The sequence below is a fragment of the Schistocerca cancellata genome, chromosome 1 (assembly GCF_023864275.1).
Source record: "Schistocerca cancellata isolate TAMUIC-IGC-003103 chromosome 1, iqSchCanc2.1, whole genome shotgun sequence".
Lineage (NCBI taxonomy): Eukaryota > Metazoa > Arthropoda > Insecta > Orthoptera > Acrididae > Schistocerca > Schistocerca cancellata.
The window spans coordinates 1,066,094,771-1,066,113,476 of record NC_064626.1 but is presented as its reverse complement, the minus strand read 5'-3'; the positions used below and the strand labels follow the sequence as shown (position 1 = coordinate 1,066,113,476).

The window sequence follows — 18,706 nt, the reverse complement described above, 5'->3', positions numbered from 1 at the left end:
GAGGTTTATACTTTCGTTTGTCACGTTTTGGCAGATTCTACCCCAAGTACGATAAAATGTGGCCTAATATATCATGGCTGATACAATGTGGTTTATTGATGTGTGGATATTCTTGTAGTGTAGGGAGTGGTAACAGACTAATACGCAGTAGAGACCAAGGTCTATGTTAGGCCTGAAAGTCACAGCTTGTTTATGAGTTGGCGAAGCTAACGACATTGAATACGAAATCTTTGTTGCTGTTGCATATTGATCTACAGTGGTGTCTGAAGTGTAGATTTGGTTGATATTCAACCTGGTTGTGAACTGGGGAAGCGAACGTAAGTGATGTGATGAGACGAGCTATAACTCTTGTTAAGGAGTGTATAACGCATATCCGATTTCGTTACGTTGTTTACGTCCGACATTTTGATGAGGTCATGGGTTAAAAAAACTACATTTTCGCCAATCCCACACAACTTTACTTATTGCATACAAGATCGGAATGATTTTCGAGAATTTAAATTTCGAACTCAAGATTTGTATGGAACTGAAAAGTGTACTATTGGAAGTCAGCACAAGACGAAACTGAAAACATTTCAGATGTTACACGGCAAAAAAGTTGAAAATTAAATTGACACATAGAGAATGAAATGATGAAGATAGGAGAAACAGATAATGGAATAAGTTAATGAAAGACCCAGAGCGGAAGAAGGAGTAGGTAGTAGAACATTTGTTACAGTTTGCAGGAGTAGCAAACATAGCTCTTGATGAAGCCGAAAAACCTGAAAAAATGGTTGGGGTATTCGTTAAACACCGATGTAAAATTTTTCAAAAGATTGAAAATGTGGAGGAAATCAAGAAACCAGTCAAAACAATTGATGGATGAGAGAGAATTAAAAACACAGCTTAACCTGCAAGGTAAAATCGTGGCCACTAAAATGCTCATGCAGTTGGTATTACTGATAGGTAGTTACTGCTGAGCAATGGAAGAGGCAAAAAGGCAAAAGGGACAGTCCATCAAAGGAATGACTGCGAAAGAGATTGGAAATAATTAGATGTTAGCGAACAGTTACCAGTTATTTCCCTCACCCCGGTTCCCCCTTCCCTGTACTACTTTCAGTAATATGCTCTACCAGGTGAACTGAAACAGATTTCGTGATGATATATTGCCACAACAAACACCGATAGTTACGGGCCTCCTTCGTCTTTTGGACGCTTTCTAGAAACTTTCGATTGATTAAGAGCGGAGGTGGTTGTAATCGTGTCGTTCATACAATACCTATCAGTTACAGAAATTGGAGAAAAAAATAATACGTCGACTAAGTCTTACTGGTGGCTGTGCGGTCTAAAGCACGGCTTCCCGGGAGGGAAGGAGCGCCTGGTCCCCGGCACGATTCCGCCCGGCGGATTTGTGTCGAGGTCCGGTGAACCGGCCAGTCTGTGGATGGTTTTTAGGCGGTTTTTCATCTGCCTCTGCGAATGCGGGCTGGTTCCCCTTATTCCGCCTCAGCTACACTATGTCGGCGATTGCTGCGCAAACAAGTTCTCCACGTACGCGTACACCACCATTACTCTACCACGCAAACACAGGGGTTACACTCATCTGGTGTGAGACGTTCCCTGAGGGGTCCACCGGGGGCCGAACCGCACAATAACCTTGGTTTCGGTGTGGGGCGGCGGAGGGGTTAAGTGGACTGCGGTAGTCGTCGTGGGGTTGTGGACCACTACGGCTGTGGAGGGGACGGAGCCTCTCTGTCGTTTCTAGGTCCCCGGTTAACATACAATACAATACAATACAATACAATACAAGACTTACTGGACACTCCAGGCGCAAGCCATGCTGAATTCGACTGCTGCCAAACTACAGACCAATTTCGCAGAATTTCGCAAATAACTGGGGAAGTGGATTTAGGAATAACTTGTCAAATGGGCCATGTTTACTGTGTTTATAACGGGGCGCGGCTGGAGATATGCGCGGGCCAGAAGATCGCTTTCGTCGCCTACGAGTCTGCCCCCGGCCCGATGGAGACGTGCGGCGAGTGCCGACTGTCCACGGTGGCCGGGCTGAGCGGCGAGGACCTCGCGCGCCCGTCCTCGCTGCTGCCGCTGCCGCTCGAGCTGCCCATCCCTCCGCCCCCGCCCCCGCCTCCACCGCCGCCCCCGGGCCCGCCGACGCCGCCCCCGACCACCACCAGCGGCAGGAGCGGCGGCTCGTTTCAGACGGCGGCGCGGTCGCTGGCGTACTGGCAGGCGGACAGCCCGGCCGCGCCCGCCGCCGAGTTGGCCCTGGGCACGGGGCTGACGGGCGAGTGCGCCGAGGCGCCGCTGCCGCTGCCGCCGCCGCCGTTGCCGCCGCCGCCGCCCCCGGCGCCGCCCCCGCCGCCCCCGGCCCCGGCGCCCACGGTGCCCGCCGCGGCCGCCGCCGCGCCGTACGACGTGACGAAGCTGGACGAGTGCTGCTTGGCCTTGAGGCGCAGCGAGGCGATGCTGGAGGACATGGCGGAGCAGGGCTCGGGCGCGCTGCGGTGGTACATGGAGTAGGGCGCCGTGGGCGGCGCGTACGGGCAGGCGGCCGGCTGGCCCGGGCCGCCCACGCCGCCCAGACTGGAGCCGGGCAGCATGGAGCCCGACACGGCCGCGCTGGACACCGACACGGAGCTGGCGGCGGCCGCCGCCGCGTTGAAGCAGTTCACCGGGCTCTGGTGGTGGTTGGCCGGCACCAGCGGGTTCACCGACCAGGGGAAGCTCTTGGTGCCCAGCGGGCTCGGCACCTTGGACGCCCAGTTGTTGTACGACGAGTAGGACGAGTACAGCGAGTCGGTGTCTGCGAACGGCTGCATCAGCCCGTTGAACTGCGTGCCGAAGCCGTTCTTGAAGTCGGCCGCCGCTGCCGCCGCCGCGTTCATCGCGTTGCGCTCCCGTTTGCGCCATTTGGCACGCCGGTTCTTGAACCACACCTGCAACAAGCCGCAAATTGCGTCTTATTAAACAGAAAATTACTTTCTCTCTGGCTTTCTCTCGTTTTATCAATTTAGTTTTATTCACTTATTCTACTTTCTGTAGAAACAGAAAAATCATCCACACACAGCACCTACAGTGACACACATGGACATACACATCATATATACACAATGCACATACATATAATTTTAATTTTTCTCGTGTAAATGCAGGAATAAACCCGTCTGTCCCACTACTCATTCGCCTGATAATTGGCTGAAACAGACGCTGCTCTATTATCTTTCCTGATTCTAAACAGTCAGCCCATCAGATTTATCTTCCTAAACTAGTATATAAGACATAGAGAGTCTGTCTTAACTATAAGTTTTTCATCGTTTACATTGCACCTTAGCAAGAAAGACATATTTCTTGAACACATGAGTCGAAACAGATAATTAAATAAAAGAAACGAAATGAAGCATTCAGAGACCGTTTTCAATTGCACAAATTGGATCGCTGTGGAAATATATTAATTTGTAAGACCTTAAATAGAATTCCTGACTTATATAATCAGCTGAAACAACGGCGTTTGCCTTTCTTTCCTTATTCAGGTCTCTATGTCCATACGAACTATCATGTTCAAGCATGAATCTTATCAACAGTAAATTGAGAAGTCATGTTATTCATGAGAACGTGAAATCATGCCTAAAATCAAATGCATCAATACACAAACGTAACTTATCGAAACTTTCCAAGGACACAGAAGACCATTGCTCACTTTCATGTTTGTCAGTCATTGTCATGATTTAATTTTATGGATATCTATCAGTTTATTTTTTTTTTTTTTTCAACAAATAGTGCCGCTACTAAGTATAATTCCAAGTTTAATTCAACGTCTTTATTGTTTAGCTAACACTTAAAACCATAAGTTAAGTTTATTAAGTTAATTTTAGGTAGCTTTGTGGAATGAAAGTTGTAGTGTCGAGTGTCGGCCGGTGTGGCCGAGCGGTTCTAGGCGCTACAGTCTGGAGCTGCGCGACCGCTACGGTCGCAGGTTCGAATCCTGCCTCGGGCATGGACGTGTGTGATGTCCTTAGGTTTGTTAGGTTTAAGTAGTTCTACGTTCTAGGGGACTGATGACCACAGCAGTTAAGTCCCATGGTGCTCAGAGCCATTTGAACCACTTTTTTTTTTTTTTTTGTAGTGTCGAGTGCTGAGAAAGGTGTGTTGAGATGGTTTGGCCGTATAAAGCGGAGGAACGAAAGGAGATAGACAAAACAAGTATACGAAAAGAGTGTGGATGGGAGAGATGGAGCGCAGCGTATGTGTGTTAAGCAGATTGAGGGTTTTTTTTAGCAAGGGCCAGCTTACGAGTACCCTAATTAACAGCTATATGCCTACCTATATAGGTTAAGTTTTAAAAAAAACTGACTCTCAAAACAAATTTCAACCGTTGAACTGTTTGAAATTCATCTCTGTTGACTAACGAGTTTGCCGACCACTGGCCTAAGGCATCAAAAAATAAGAAAAAGCCGGTTTCTGAGAAAGTCATAATCAACACTGAGGCGACAAAACCCTTGATAGCGAGATGCACGTATTCAGATGGCGGTAGTATCGCGAACGTAAGGTGTTAAAGATGATTGCATTGGCAGAGCTGTCGTTTGGACTTAGGTGATTCGTGTGAGAAGGAGCTAAACGTATGGGACATTCCACTTCGGAAATCGTTAGGGTATTCAGTGTTCCGAGATCCACGGTGTCAAGTGTGCCGAGAATACCACATTTCTGGCATTAGCGCTCACTACGCATAACGCAGTGGCTGACGGCCTTCACTTAACGACAGAAATGAAATGTCACGTGGCTAGGGCCTCCCGTCGGGTAGACCGGTTGCCTGGTGCAAGTCTCTTTAGTTGGCGCCACTTCGGCGACTCGTATGTCGATGGGGATGATGTGATGGTGATGAAGGCAACACAACACTCAGTCCCTGATCGGAGAAAATCTCCGACCCAGCCGGGAGTCGAACCCGGGCCCCTTTGCATAGCTTTCCGTCGCGCTGACTGCTCAGCCATCGAAGCGGACGCTTAACGACAGAGAACAGCGGCGTCTGTGTAGAGCTGTCAGCGCTAACAGACACGTTACACTGCGTGAAATACCCGCAGAAATCAGTGTGGGACGTACGATGAACATATCCGTTAGTACAGTGGGGCAGGAGACGACTAACGTGAGTACTAAAGCGATCGACGTCCGCCGCTCGTGGTCTCGCGGTAGCGTTCTCGCTTCCCGAGCACGGGGTCCCGGGTTCGATTCCCGGCGGGGTCAGGGATTTTCACCTGCCTCGAGATGACTGGGTGTTTGTGTTGTCCTCATCATTTCATCATCATCCAGGAAAGTGGCGAAATTGGACTGAGCAAAAGATTGGGTAATTGTACGGGCGCTGATAACCACGCAGTTGAGCGCCCCACAACCAAACATCATCATCATCATCTAAAGCGATCGATATGATGTTACGCCCGGTACGTACGCAACACATCTAACCTACAGGTAGTGTGGGTATGATCTTAACTGACCACGGGTACCAGCAGAACCTCCGTAGTCTTCACTAATGTAATTTTATAGTCTACAGTAACCTATGGTACTTTTACGACTTTGACTCTATCTGATAACCTCAGTATTTGAAAATGGGAATGCATTGTTGGAAAGAAGTGCGATACACACGAAAAAAAAAACAAACGTAATTGGAACAGTGCCAACACCACGACATCGCCTTTAGCGCCTCTACTGGGCTCGTGACCATATCAGTTCGACCCTAGCCGAATGGAAAACCGTGGCCTGGTCAGAAGAGTCCTGATTTCAGTTGGTAAGAGCTGATGGTAGGGTTTTAGTATGGCGCAGACCCCACTGATCCACGGACCCAAGTTGTCAACAAGGCATTGCGCAAGCGGGTGGTGGCTCCATACCGGTGTATTGTGTGTTTGAGTGGGATGGGTACTCTGATCCAACTGCACCTGTCAGTGACTGGAAATGGTTACGTTCGGTTACTTGGAGACCATTTGCAGCCATTCATGAACTTAATGTTCCCAAAGCAAAGAGTGATGGAATTATAAAAATGACAATGGGCCTTGCCATCGGACCACGATTGTTCTCTGTACTTATATGGAGATGGTGCCTGTTCTTTCGGACAGGTCCAAAAGAACAGACACCATTGAAGTTTTGCAGCCGTCTAGAACGAAATTAGAATTAATTGAACACCGTCAGCTGCTGACGGGCGTTGATATATATCAACAGGGACAGGTGAAAATGTGTCCCCCCCACCCCCACCCCCACCTCCCGGGATTCGAACCCGGGATCTCCTGCTTACATGGCAAACATCTGAGCCATTGAGGGCACAGAGGATAGTGCGACTGCAGGGACGATCTCGCGCACGCCTCCCGCGAGACCCACATTCTCACCTTGTATGTCCACACACTACATTCGTAGCGTCCCGTTCCAACACACTCATTACTCGTGGAAGACATTCTTACCAAGTCCCGTAAGAGTTCGGGGAATATGTGTGCATCCACCCAGAAGAAGGTCACGGCCGGTTTTGCCAGAACTATATAGTTATATGGATATGGTGACTGTTCTTTCGGAAATGTCCGAGAATATGAGAATGTGGTTCTCGCGGGAGGCGTGCGCGAAATAGTCCCTGCAGTCGCACTATATAGAGCGTCTGCCATGCAAGCAGGAGATCCCGGGTTCGAGTCCCGGTCGGGGCACACATTTTCGCCTGTCCCCCGTTGATATATATCATCGCCCGTCAGCAGCTTAAGGTATAAATTAATTCTAACAATTGTTCTCGATTGGTTTGAAGAACATTCTGGACAATTCTCGTTTTGGCCACCCAGATCACCTGACATGAAACTCATGGAACATTTGTGGAACATAACCGACCGGTCAGTTAGTGCACGAAATCTTGCACTGACAACACTTGAGCAGTTATGGACGGCTATAGAGGCACCATGGCACGATATTTCTGCATGGGACTTTCAACGACTTGGTTCAAATGGCTCTGAGCACTATGGGACTTAACTTCTGAGGTCATCAGTCCCCTAGAACTTAGAACTACTTAAACCTAACAAACCTAAGGACATCACACACATCCATGCCCGAGGCAGGATTCGAACCTGCGACCATAACGGTCGCGCGTTTCCAGACTGTAGCGCCTACAACCGCTCGACCACCTCGGCCGGCTTCAACGACTTGTTGAGTCCATGCCACGTCGAGTTGCTGCACTATGCCGGACAAAAGGAGGTCAGACACGATATTAGGCGGTTGTTGTTGTTGTGGTCTTCAGTCCTGAGACTGGTTTGATGCAGCTCTCCATGCTACCCTATCCTGTGCAAGCTTCTTCATCTCCCAGTACTTACTGCAACCTACATCCTTCTGAATCTGCTTGGTGTCATCTCTTGGTCTCCCTCTACGAGCCGGCCGATGTGGCCGTGCAGTTCTAGGCAGTTCTAGGCGCTTCAGTTTGGTACTGCGAGACCGCTTCGGTCGCAGGTTCGAATCCTGCCTCTGGCATGGATGTGTGTGATGTCCTTAGGTTAGTTAGGTTTAAGTAGTTCTAAGTTCTAGGGGACTGATGACCTCAGATGTTAAGTCCCATAGTGCTCAGAGCCATTTGAACCATTTGAATCTCCCTCTACGATTTTTACCGTCCACGCTGCCCTCCAGTGCTAAATTTGTGATCCCTTGATGCCTCACAACATGTCCTACCAACCAGTCCCTTCTTCTTGTCAAGTTGTGCCACAAGCTCCTCTTCTCCCCAATTCTATTCAATACCTCCTCATTAGTTATCTGATCTACCCATCTAATCTTCAACATTCTTCTGTAGCACCACAGTTCGAAAGCTTCTATTCTCTTCTTGTCCAAACTATTTATCGTCCATGTTTCACTTCCATACATGGCTACACTCCATACAAATACTTTCAGAAACGGCAGGCCGTGGTGGCCGTGCGGTTCTAGGCGCTGCAGTCCGGAACCGCGAGACTGCTACGGTCGCAGGTTCGAATCCTGCCTCTGGCATGGATGTGTGTGATGTCCTTAGGTTAGTTAGGTTTAAGTAGTTCTAAGTTCTAGGGGACTGATGACCTCAGATGTTAAGTCCCATAGTGCTCAGAGCCATTTGAATCATTTTTGAACTTTCAGAAACGACTTCCTGACACTTAAATCTATTCTCGATGTTAGATTTAAGTGTTAGTCCCATGACTTTTTGCACCTCAGAATTAGTGCAACAATAGGTCACAAGGCAGTGGCCTGCTTCTGTTGCATGGAGTTCTAAGCTGATGACCGCAAGAACAAGATGGCTGCTTTGTAACTTCCTTCCGCCCCCCCCCCCCCCCCCCTTCCCCGTCATCTACGGAAAGAGCGTACCGGGTACTAGCGAGGCAGGTGGAGCAAGCGGACCGCCTGTTGCTCGGCGAGCCGTTTCTTTCTCGCGGCTGTTACGGTAATGACGGTAAGCCGTGGGCACCTGGCGCGGTATTGATCAAGGAGTTAGCCGGGCGCCGGGCCCGCAGTGGCTCAGCGCGGCTAGAGCGGCGCGGCGGGGACTTGATCCACTGACTCTAATTAAAGCCGCCGCGCCGGTCCCCGCGGCCCCTCTCGACCGCCCCCGCTTCCCGCTTGCTTTACGTGCCCCCTGGCGGCTAATCCGGCTGGTCCACCGCCCCCGCCCTCCGACCAAATCTCGCCTCTCGCCGCACTGAGGCGCGGCGCCCAGCAATTTGCAGCCGTCTCGCTCCGCACCTCTGGCTTGCCTTCGGCGCAAATACGCCACGGATGCGAGTAACATTTTCAAAAGTTGTGTCGTCACATCGTGTGAGTTCACTGACGTAAGAAGCCCGAGGCCCTCGGGGCCCAGTAATGACTTGCAGCGTTTACTGCATACCTATGTTGTTCGAAACTTGTTATCGCTCAGTAACAATTTAAATAACAAGCTACTGTTCAAGTTACGTTTTTTTCGTGTGTATCCTATCGCTTTGCAGTAATGTATTCCCATTTTCAAGTATTGTGGGGATCAGGTAGAGGTAAAGTTGTGAAAGAACCATAAGATTCTGTAGCCTATAGTATTACTTAAGCTCTCCTGGTACCCGTGGTCAGGTAAGATCATATCCACACTACCAGTAGGTTAAATGTGTTGCGTACGGCCGGCCAATGTGGCCGAGCGGTTCTAGACGCTACAGTCTGGTCCCGGGCGACCGCTACGGTCGCAGGTTCGAATCCTGCCTCGGGAATGGATGTCTGTGAATTCCTTAGGTTACTTAGGTTTAAGTAGTTCTACGTTCTAGGGGACTGCTGACCTCAGCAGTTAAGTTCCATAATGCTCAGAGCCATTTGAACCATTTTGTTGCGTACGTACCGTTACATCATATCGATCGCTTTGTTTATGTGTCTAATCAGTAACTTACTACATTTCCATAAAAACCGGATGCGGTGAACCGTCTACAAACTGAGTGAGGATATATGAAGGGTGGCCTACCTATGTTCAAAAACATAAACCACATTTATAGCTAAACTGAAATTATCAATGTTTAATTCAGGTTTTATTCGAAAACTGTTAATTTGTAAGGTGAAACAGAGGGATGTTGGGGATGTTGTAGTAAAAATAAAAAAAAATACAGATTCATCATACAGCTCTAGAAAAAGCAATATCCGCAAAGAAAAGTAAAATTAAGGAAAAACCCAAATCAAAAATATATCAAACCTCGCCTCACTACTTCGTTCAGTTTATAGAAAACACGTTTCTGTTGTTCGTAAACAACTTCCGCATTTATCAAGAATTATAGGGAACTCTTACTTTTGATAATGATTAAGAACCTTCTATTAAGGCAAAATGACAACAATAATTATATAGATTTTTTATGTTTGCGTCAAATGTAATTGCTTTCGTCACATAAAAGCGCAGAATTTACGCGATCAACTAGTTTTCATTAATTAAAAAATGTAACTTATATTGTGTAAGGATATAAACACGCAGTGAAGTAACAGCCGGCCGCGGTGGTCTTGCGGTTCTGGCGCTGCAGTCCGGAACCGCGGGACTGCTACGGTCGCAGGTTCGAATCCTGCCTCGGGCATGAGTGTGTGTGATGTCCTTAGGTTAGTTAGGTTTAAGTAGTTCTAAGTTCTAGGGGACTTATGACCTAAGATGTTGAGTCCCATAGTGCTCAGAGCCATTTGAAGTAACAGTGAACGATGTGAGGTTCTTATATGTGCAAGACAAACAAACAATGAACAAAACAGGGAAACCAGGAGAAGCTGTCGGCTCCCAGCTTCTGTCTTACACATTCATTTATGTTTCTTCCCCTACCAGTGCTACCGGAAATCCTATCGTTTACTACGTCATTTATGTACTCTACCAAAATTTTGGTAGACCGCAACCCTAGATAGATGCAAATGTATTTCATGTCAGAAGAAGGCAAACTGGCTAGAAAAGCTTTGTGTCTCCCTGTGCGGGAATCCCACGAACAGTGTGCGAGCTCTAAGTGATGTAGACGCTAATCGGTCCGGGAGGCGCCCACTGATTTTCGAATTGGTGAAAGCGATTGCTCACGGTTAGCGGAAAATTTCGTATCGAGTCCCGGTACGGCACAAATTCTCATGTGTCTGCAGTAAACCGTACAGCTGATGTAATATCGTATTCGCAAAAATACTGTGGGAGATTTGCATTAGTATTGTGTGACATGTAAGCGCCTGTTTTGGTTTGCTTCTCTTGCCATGTAATGTTATTTTTATAGTCTTCATTACGCAGAAATTTAGACAACTGCAAACCATCATCCACTCTGTGTATTTCATATTAAATCGTAACACACAAAAAACAAAAATACAGTGTGACTGACGGTTTGCGAGTGTGTGAATAACATGTTACGATGTTCTGTAAGACCAATGGAGGCGTGTCTTGTCTGTGTGAATTTCTGCATAACGAAAGAGGAATAAATAATAATATGACTGCAGGCCATGAGAAGCAGAATAACCCACACGTAGACATCATATAAAATGCTAATATTAACTTCCACTGCTCTTGGAAATATGAATTCATATATGAAACGCGTCGTGTTACGAGTGAAGGAAACGTTACTGGTGCAGTAATTTATTACTTAAATCATTATTCACTTCATTTCTTTCAAAGGAAAGAAATGAATAATGATTTAAGTAATAATCAAACAGTGATGGACTTATTCCACTATGTGTCCAAAAATTGGCAAAGTATTTGCTGATTTTTGGATACATAGTGAAGACGTCCAACATTGTTCGATTATGCTGTCACCGAGAAAACACTGGAAACGGGAAAAGTAGTAAAATACCCAAGACTTCCGTCCGATGCCAGCTAAAACGGAGTGACCACATAAAACTACTTGTAGGGTACTAGGAAAATGTAATTCATCAAAATAAAGACATTCGTTCCTTCAGTAAACCTTTCGAAAACGGTAAAAAGAAGTAACACCTTAGAACCTCCACAATATGTTTCATGATGGTTTGGGAAGTATGAACCTACATACAGATAAAGAGCATTTTGTGATATGACATTCGTCTGTAACGAAATGGCATGTACATCGAAGATTACTTGCGTGTATCACCAACTTTGAGACGAGGACTTTTAATGTGAAAATCATTCAAAAAGTGAGAGTCCTTGAATGATCACTGCAGAGATCCATGTTGAGAATTACTAGGAAATACAGGAAAATAAACAATGATAGTTAGGTTTATGGCACTGAAAAACGTGCCTTAGCTCCTTGTGTGCGTACAGTGCATAGAGAAATCTATTCGACGCCTTTATCGGGCAGTTAGAGTCGCACGGCTAAGGATAACTTTGACATTTCGTTTGCAGTTCGAGATATCGAAAAAAGATTTTCAACTTCTTGTTTGCAACTTGCAGGTTAAAACTTGCAGAGATTTGTTTTACTCAAAAAGAGGGCAAAAGTCGCAAATGAAAAGGCGAACGTAGCTGCCATAGCTTCTCGCCCGTACAAATACTTAATGTTGCAATACAAAGAAAAGTCTATCCGACGCCTTTATGCGACGAAGCACACGAAATCGTGGTCAACGGAAATGTTGGTATCCGTATTTACAATTTTCCCTCCTTTTTCGCTAAAATATTCCGTGCAATCTTGTTATAAGCGTAATGTCACTATCCTTCATTTTTTCAAAAACATCTAATGTTGGCCTTTAGTCCTAAAGCTTGGCTGATATAGCTTTCTATGCTTGTATATCCTACGCTAACGTCCTCGTCTCTTTAGAACATCTACAACAAATTTAGTCAATTTGTGCCACATTATTCCCCCAATTCGAGTTAGTATTTCCTCATTAGTTATCTCATATAGTCATCTAATCTTTAGTACTCCACAGTAGCACAACATTTGAAAAGCAACAATCTTCTCTCTTCTTGGCTAAGCTGCTAACTGTCCCCGTTTCACTTCCGTACAAAGGTACAATCCATATAAATAATTTCAGAAGGGCTCCCTAACATTTACCTTTGTATTCAGTGTGGCAAATATCTTCTTTTCTGAAACGTTTTTATAAAATACGTTGTCAGTATCTAACCTAATTCTGTCAGCATAGCTTCATTTAATTCGACCAAATTCTACTACCCTTGTATTACTTCTGTCGATATTCATCTTATAATCTCTTTCAGGGCACTATCCATTCCATTTAATTGGCAAGTCCTTTTCGTCTCTGACAAAATAACTGGCATCAACAACCTCAAAATTTAAATTCCGCCCCCCCCCCAAAAAAAAGGAAACTTCCATTATCTATCTAAATTTCTACCAGATTTCCTTTGCTGTTTGTTAAGCTTAGAGATTGAATAACATCGTGGATACGCTGACACCGCGTCTCACTCCCTTCTCCATAACTGTTTTCCTCTTATGCCCTTCGACTACCAGAATGGCAGTCTGATTTCTGTACAAGTTGTGGAAAACTTTTTATTCCTTATATTTGATACCTGCTGTCTTCAGAGTTTAAAACAGTTTATTCCAGTTAACATTGTCAAAAGCTTTCTCTAATCTACAAATGCTATAAACTCAGCTTTGCCTTTCCTTGACCTATCTTCTAGAAGTCGTCGGATCAGTATTGTCTCGCGTGCCTCAACATTTCTCCAGAACCCAATATGATCTTTCCCGATGTCGGCTTTTGCCAGGTTTTCCATTCTCCTGTAAAGAATTTGTGTCAATGTTTAACAACCGCGCTTCATTAAACTGATGGTTCCCTAATATTCAGTGTTAACATCTTTCAATAGTTACCCACTTTAGAATAGGAGTTATTACATTCTTCTTGAATTCTGAGGGTATTTCGCTTCATATATCTTGCACACCAGGTAGAATACGTTTATCATATCTGGCTCTGCCAAGAGTCTCAATAATTATACATAACGTCATAAACAAAGAGCATGAAACCACCCACTAAGATTTAATTCTTCAGATATTGTGTATTTCGAATTAGGTCCTTAATGGAGTGAGAGTTTCGATTTTTAGCTCAGCAGCGCTCCTACCAGGAAAGCAACAATGTCGAAATTTCTGTTGTCCCCTGTATCTGTCTTGTTCATTGTCCCAAACAGTGTGTGAAGTTCAATTAATACCGATCTGCCGAGCAAAATTAACTGTAGACGTGGAAGAATCGGTGTGTTGGCATTGAACCATTATTGCCCAAAGTAACTTATTTAACAAGGCTGTTAAACAATATTTGTCAAGAAATACATTCAGAACAGGGAAGGATTACTTAGATAACACATATGAACTGGTCACAAATTTGACACAAGTAAATAATAATAAAATGTGTCATTTCACACCACACTGTAGCAGTAGAATGATGTTTCTTTTTTTTTCTGGAAAACCTTACTCTAAAGCTCTGCACTGGGTAGTAATAACGTCTTGTCCTCTTTCTAAATCCAACATCTCGCTCATTATGGAGCGGTGATGATTTAATTTTTCAAGCAAGCAGTTGGGAAAGTGGGGTACACAAAATGGGAAACAATCATTGTCGCCATGTTCCTGACGTCACTTGATAGTGCGTGTAGTGTTACATTATGGTTTAATGTGGGATTGTGTGTGCTGCGTCTGCGGTGACAGTAATGAATGAACAGTGTGTCAATCACTTACTGTATTATCAAGTAACTTCTTTCCAAAATAGTATTATATCCCAGGGATAAACCGAATGAAGTTATGATGTTCTAAACAGGATGGAAGTTTCAGTCTCCACCTGGCCGTTCTGAGTACAGTTATTGTGTGGTTTCCCTAACTACTTCAGGCAAATGCCGGGACGGTTCCTGTTATGAGGCCGCGCCCGACTACCTGTCATACACTTATCCGACTACGCTCATTAGTATCCAGATTCCTGTATAAATGAATTCTGTGTTTTTTTTTTTTATTCGTAAACTGTAATATCATGACATGACAAAGACCCATGTAAAAGTGATACACGGATGAACAAAACTACTGTTACTGCAATCCTCTCTGCATGTGGAAAATGGGAGAGTCACTGACAATCTCTTTTGCAACAACTGCGTTGTTTGAAAGTGGTTTCCCTCGAGAGCAGCCATTTCACTTTGAGTAATCCCGCTTATACAAAGAGATTTTCAAATTTTTAAGAGCTGCTAAGACATCTTTGTAATAAGGGGCGGTTCGAGGACAATTTTCACACACAGGCAAATTAACATTTGGCGACCCCTTTTCCTCCTCTCCCCTTCTCCTCATCTCTCACCCTTTGCCTTCGTATACTTTCAGCCGTGTCAGTTTTCGGTACTAATTTTGATACGCCCTGTTTATAAATCTTGCACTTGAGCGCTCCTGGCACCCCTCTCAGCTTAGCGCCCAAAGCATCGCTGGTAATTGCAATACGTTCTGTAGAGAAATATTACAGTTATGACGCTTCTGGCGTCCCTTTCAACTTGGCGCCACAAGAGGTAGCTTGCGTTTGGGTCCAAAACCGGCCCTGCTTGTAATAGTAACGTAGCACTGGGAGCTAGGTCAACAATCGTTTAATGTTAAAATGTATATTATATGCACATAGGCACGCCCAATTAGTGTGTGTGTGTGTGTGTGTGTGTGTGTGTGTGTGTGTGTGAGTGTGTGTGTGTGTGAGAGAGAGAGAGAGAGAGAGAGAGAGAGAGAGAGAGAGAGAGTAGGGCGAGCAAGATGGAGCACTCGCGTCGCCCCTCTGGAATCTGAAGCACATAGTTTTTATTCATATAACGATTGGATAACTATCAGTTCCCTGGAATATAATGATTTTTGAGAGTTACCTATAAAATTTAATTCTTACGGCACGGCATGTTTAGAACAACTAATCCGTGTCGAAAGTGGCTATTATAGAGTCTACCCCTTGGTTGGAAAAATTTCTGCGGATGACTTTGTATCTGTATTGTTATTTCAAATTTGGCATCTAACATCTGTATCGCTAGTATTGCTATTGCTTATCTTTCTGTGTCTTAAATTCGTGGTGCTATAACAAATACCTTTGTCGAAATAACCTGCAAATTTTATTTCTCAGCATGTAAAATACATTGTTAAGTGTGTATTTATACTACCAGTATCTGGCTACGCTTTGCTACGGCTCAGTCTGCTCAAATGGAAAAGAAATATAGGAACTGGATGTACGTCCTCATCTCCTTCTCTCCCGTGTCTTTGTCCTTCTTCCTATTTCTATCTTTTTCTCCTTCCGCCTCTCTCTGTTCATCACTTCCTCCCCCTCTCTATGTCCATCTTCTCATCCCCTCCTTTCTCTACATCTCTTCCAGTCCTATCTCTCCCCCCTCTTAGTCCAAAACCTCCTCCCTCCCTTTCTCTGTCCATCTTCTCCTAACCCCCCCCCCCACCCTTTCTGTCTCCTCCTACCCCATCTCTATGTCCATCTTTCCCTTCCCGTTTTCTATGTCCATTTCCTGCCATCTCTCTGTCCATCTTCCCCTTCCCGTTTTCTATGTCCATTTCCTGCCATCTCTCTGTCCATCTCCTCTTCCTCCACTCTCTATGACCTTGAACCTTGTTTATTGTTACTGCAAATTGAGACTCTGTAGAAGTATTCTAGCCATAAACCTATAAACCATAAATGCAAATTAACTGTTCGCTAACAATGTTTCACTAATACACAGAAGCGCCAAAGAAACTAGTACAGGCATGCTTATTCAGATACAGAGATATATAGTAGTAGTAGTATGGTATTCTTCCTTACGGCAGGTCATGTCATGGGTTAAGCCTCTTCCACTTTTGTCTGTCCATAGCCAGTCTTTTCATTTCTCGATATTTGCCTCCTTTGATATTGTCCAGCATTTGATATCTTCTTTTTCCTCTTCCCCTTTTTCCCTCCATCATACCTTCTATTCCTTCCTTCAATAAACAGTCCCCCCTCAAACAATGTCCAATCCAGTTCCGTTTTCTCATTCTGATGACTTTCAGCATGTTTCTTCCTTCTCCAACTCTTCGTAATACTTCTTCGTTCCTTACTCGGTCTTCCCATTTCACTTTTTCCATTCTTCTCCATATCCACATCTCTAGTGCCTCCAATCTTCTTTCATATTTCTTCCTCAATGTCCAGGATATATAAACAGGCAGAAAATGGCGCAGCTGTCAGCAGCGCCTGTATAAGACGACAAGCGTCTGGTGCAGTTGATGGGTTACTGCTGCTACAATGGCAGGCTATGAAGATTTAAGTGAGTTTGAACGTGGTGTTACAGTCGGCGCACGAGAGATGGGAGACAGCATCTCCGAAGTAGCGGTGAAGTGGGGATTTTCCCCTACGACCATTTCACGTGTGTATCGTGAATATCAGGAATCCGGTAAAACATCAAACCTTCGACATCGCTGCAGCCGGAAAAAGATCCTGCAAGAACGGGACCAACGACGACTGAAGAGAATCGTTCAACGTGGCAGGAGTGCAACCCTTCCGCAAATTACTGCAGATTTCAATGCTGGGGCATTAACAAGTGTCAGCGAGCGAACCATTCAACAAAACATCATCGATATGGGCTTTCCCGAGCCGAAGGCCCACTCACGTACTCTTGATGACTGCGCGACATAAAGCTTTACGCCTCGTGTGGGTCCGCCAACACCGACGTTGGACTGTTGATGACTGGAAACTTGTTGCCTGATCGGACGAGTCTCGTTTCAAACTCTATCGAGCCGGCGTGTTCGGGTATGAAGGCAACCTCATGTATCCATGGACCCTGTATGTCACCAGGGGACTGTTCAAGGTGGTGGCGGTTCTGTAATGATGTGGGGAGCGTGCAGCTAGAGTGATATGGGACCCCTGATACGCCTAGATACCACTCAGATAGGTGACACGTACGTAAGGGTCCTATTTGATCACCCGCTTCCATTCATGACCGTTGTGCATCCCGACAGACTTGGGCAATTCCAGAAGGACAATGCGATACACGACACGTCCAGAATTGCTACATAGTGCCTTCTGAATTTAAACACTTCCGCTGTAGGCCAAACTGCCCAGACATGAACTTATTGAGCATATCTGGGATGCGTTGCAGTATGCTGTTCAGAAGAGATCTCCACCCCCTCGTACTTCTACGGATTTATGGACAGCACTGCAAAATTTATGGTGTCAATTCCCTCCATCACTAATACAGACATTAGTCGAGTCCATGGCATGTCGTGTTGCAACACTTCCGCATGCTCGCGGGGGCCGGGTGTACCAGTTTCTTTGGCTCTTTAGTATATAGTAAAAATACACATATATTGAAGAATTAGGTACCTAAAAAACACGCCTGTATTAGAATCCAACGTTATAGCAAAATTTCAAAGCAATCGGTCAAGATCTTTCGGAGATTCACGATTTTGAACAAGTGAAAATTTACATTTTTGTTTATATACACTTCTGGAAATGGAAAAAAGAACACATTGACACCGGTGTGTCAGACCCACCATACTTGCTCCGGACACTGCGAGAGGGCTGTACAAGCAATGATCACACGCACCGCACAGCGGACACACCAGGAACAGCGGTGCTGGCCGTCGAATGGCGCTAGCTGCGCAGCATTTGTGCACCGCCGCCGTCAGTGTCAGCCAGTTTGCCGTGGCATACGGAGCTCCATCGCAGTCTTTAACACTGGTAGCATGCCGCGACAGCGTGGACGTGAACCGTATGTGCAGTTGACGGACTTTGAGCGAGGGCGTATAGTGGGCATGCGGGAGGCCGGGTGGACATACCGCAGAATTGCTCAACACGTGGGGCGTGTGGTCTCCACAGTTCATCGATGTTGTCGCCAGTGGTCGGCGGAAGGTGCACGTGCCCGTCGACGTGGGACCGGACCGCAGCGACGCACGGATGCACGCCAAGACCGTAGGATCCTACGCAGTGCCGTAGGGGACCGCACCGCCACTTCCCAGCAAATTAGGGACACTGTTGCTCCTGGGGTATCGGCGAGGACCATTCGCAACCGTCTCCATGAAGCTGGGCTACGGTCCCGCACACCGTTAGGCCGTCTTCCGCTCACGCCCCAACATCGTGCAGTCCGCCTCCAGTGGTGTCGCGACAGGCGTGAATGGAGGGACGAATGGAGACGTGTCGTCTTCAGCGATGAGAGTCGCTTCTGCCTTGGTGCCAATGATGGTCGTATGCGTGTTTGGCGCCGTGCAGGTGAGCGCCACAATCAGGACTGCATAAGACCGAGGCACACAGGGCCAACACCCGGCATCATGGTGTGGGGAGCGATCTCCTACACTGGCCGTACACCACTGGTGATCGTCGAGGGGACACTGAATAGTGCACGGTACATCCAAACCGTTATCGAACCCATCGTTCTACC

At 46.1% G+C, this 18,706-nt stretch overlaps 1 protein-coding gene across 1 annotated transcript in view; it reads right to left on the bottom strand.

Moving 5' to 3' along the window:
* Positions 1 to 2,195: 2,195 nt before the first annotated feature.
* Positions 2,196 to 18,706, bottom strand: part of LOC126127127 (homeobox protein orthopedia) — a 387,997-nt gene continuing 371,486 nt past the window's right edge. Inside the window, exons 5-6 of the mRNA XM_049915145.1 lie at positions 2,405 to 2,936; positions 2,196 to 2,284 (exon numbers count right to left, since the gene is read on the bottom strand). Of these exons, the coding sequence (XP_049771102.1) occupies positions 2,196 to 2,284; positions 2,405 to 2,936 (621 nt within the window). The remainder of the gene's footprint in view (positions 2,285 to 2,404; positions 2,937 to 18,706) is intronic.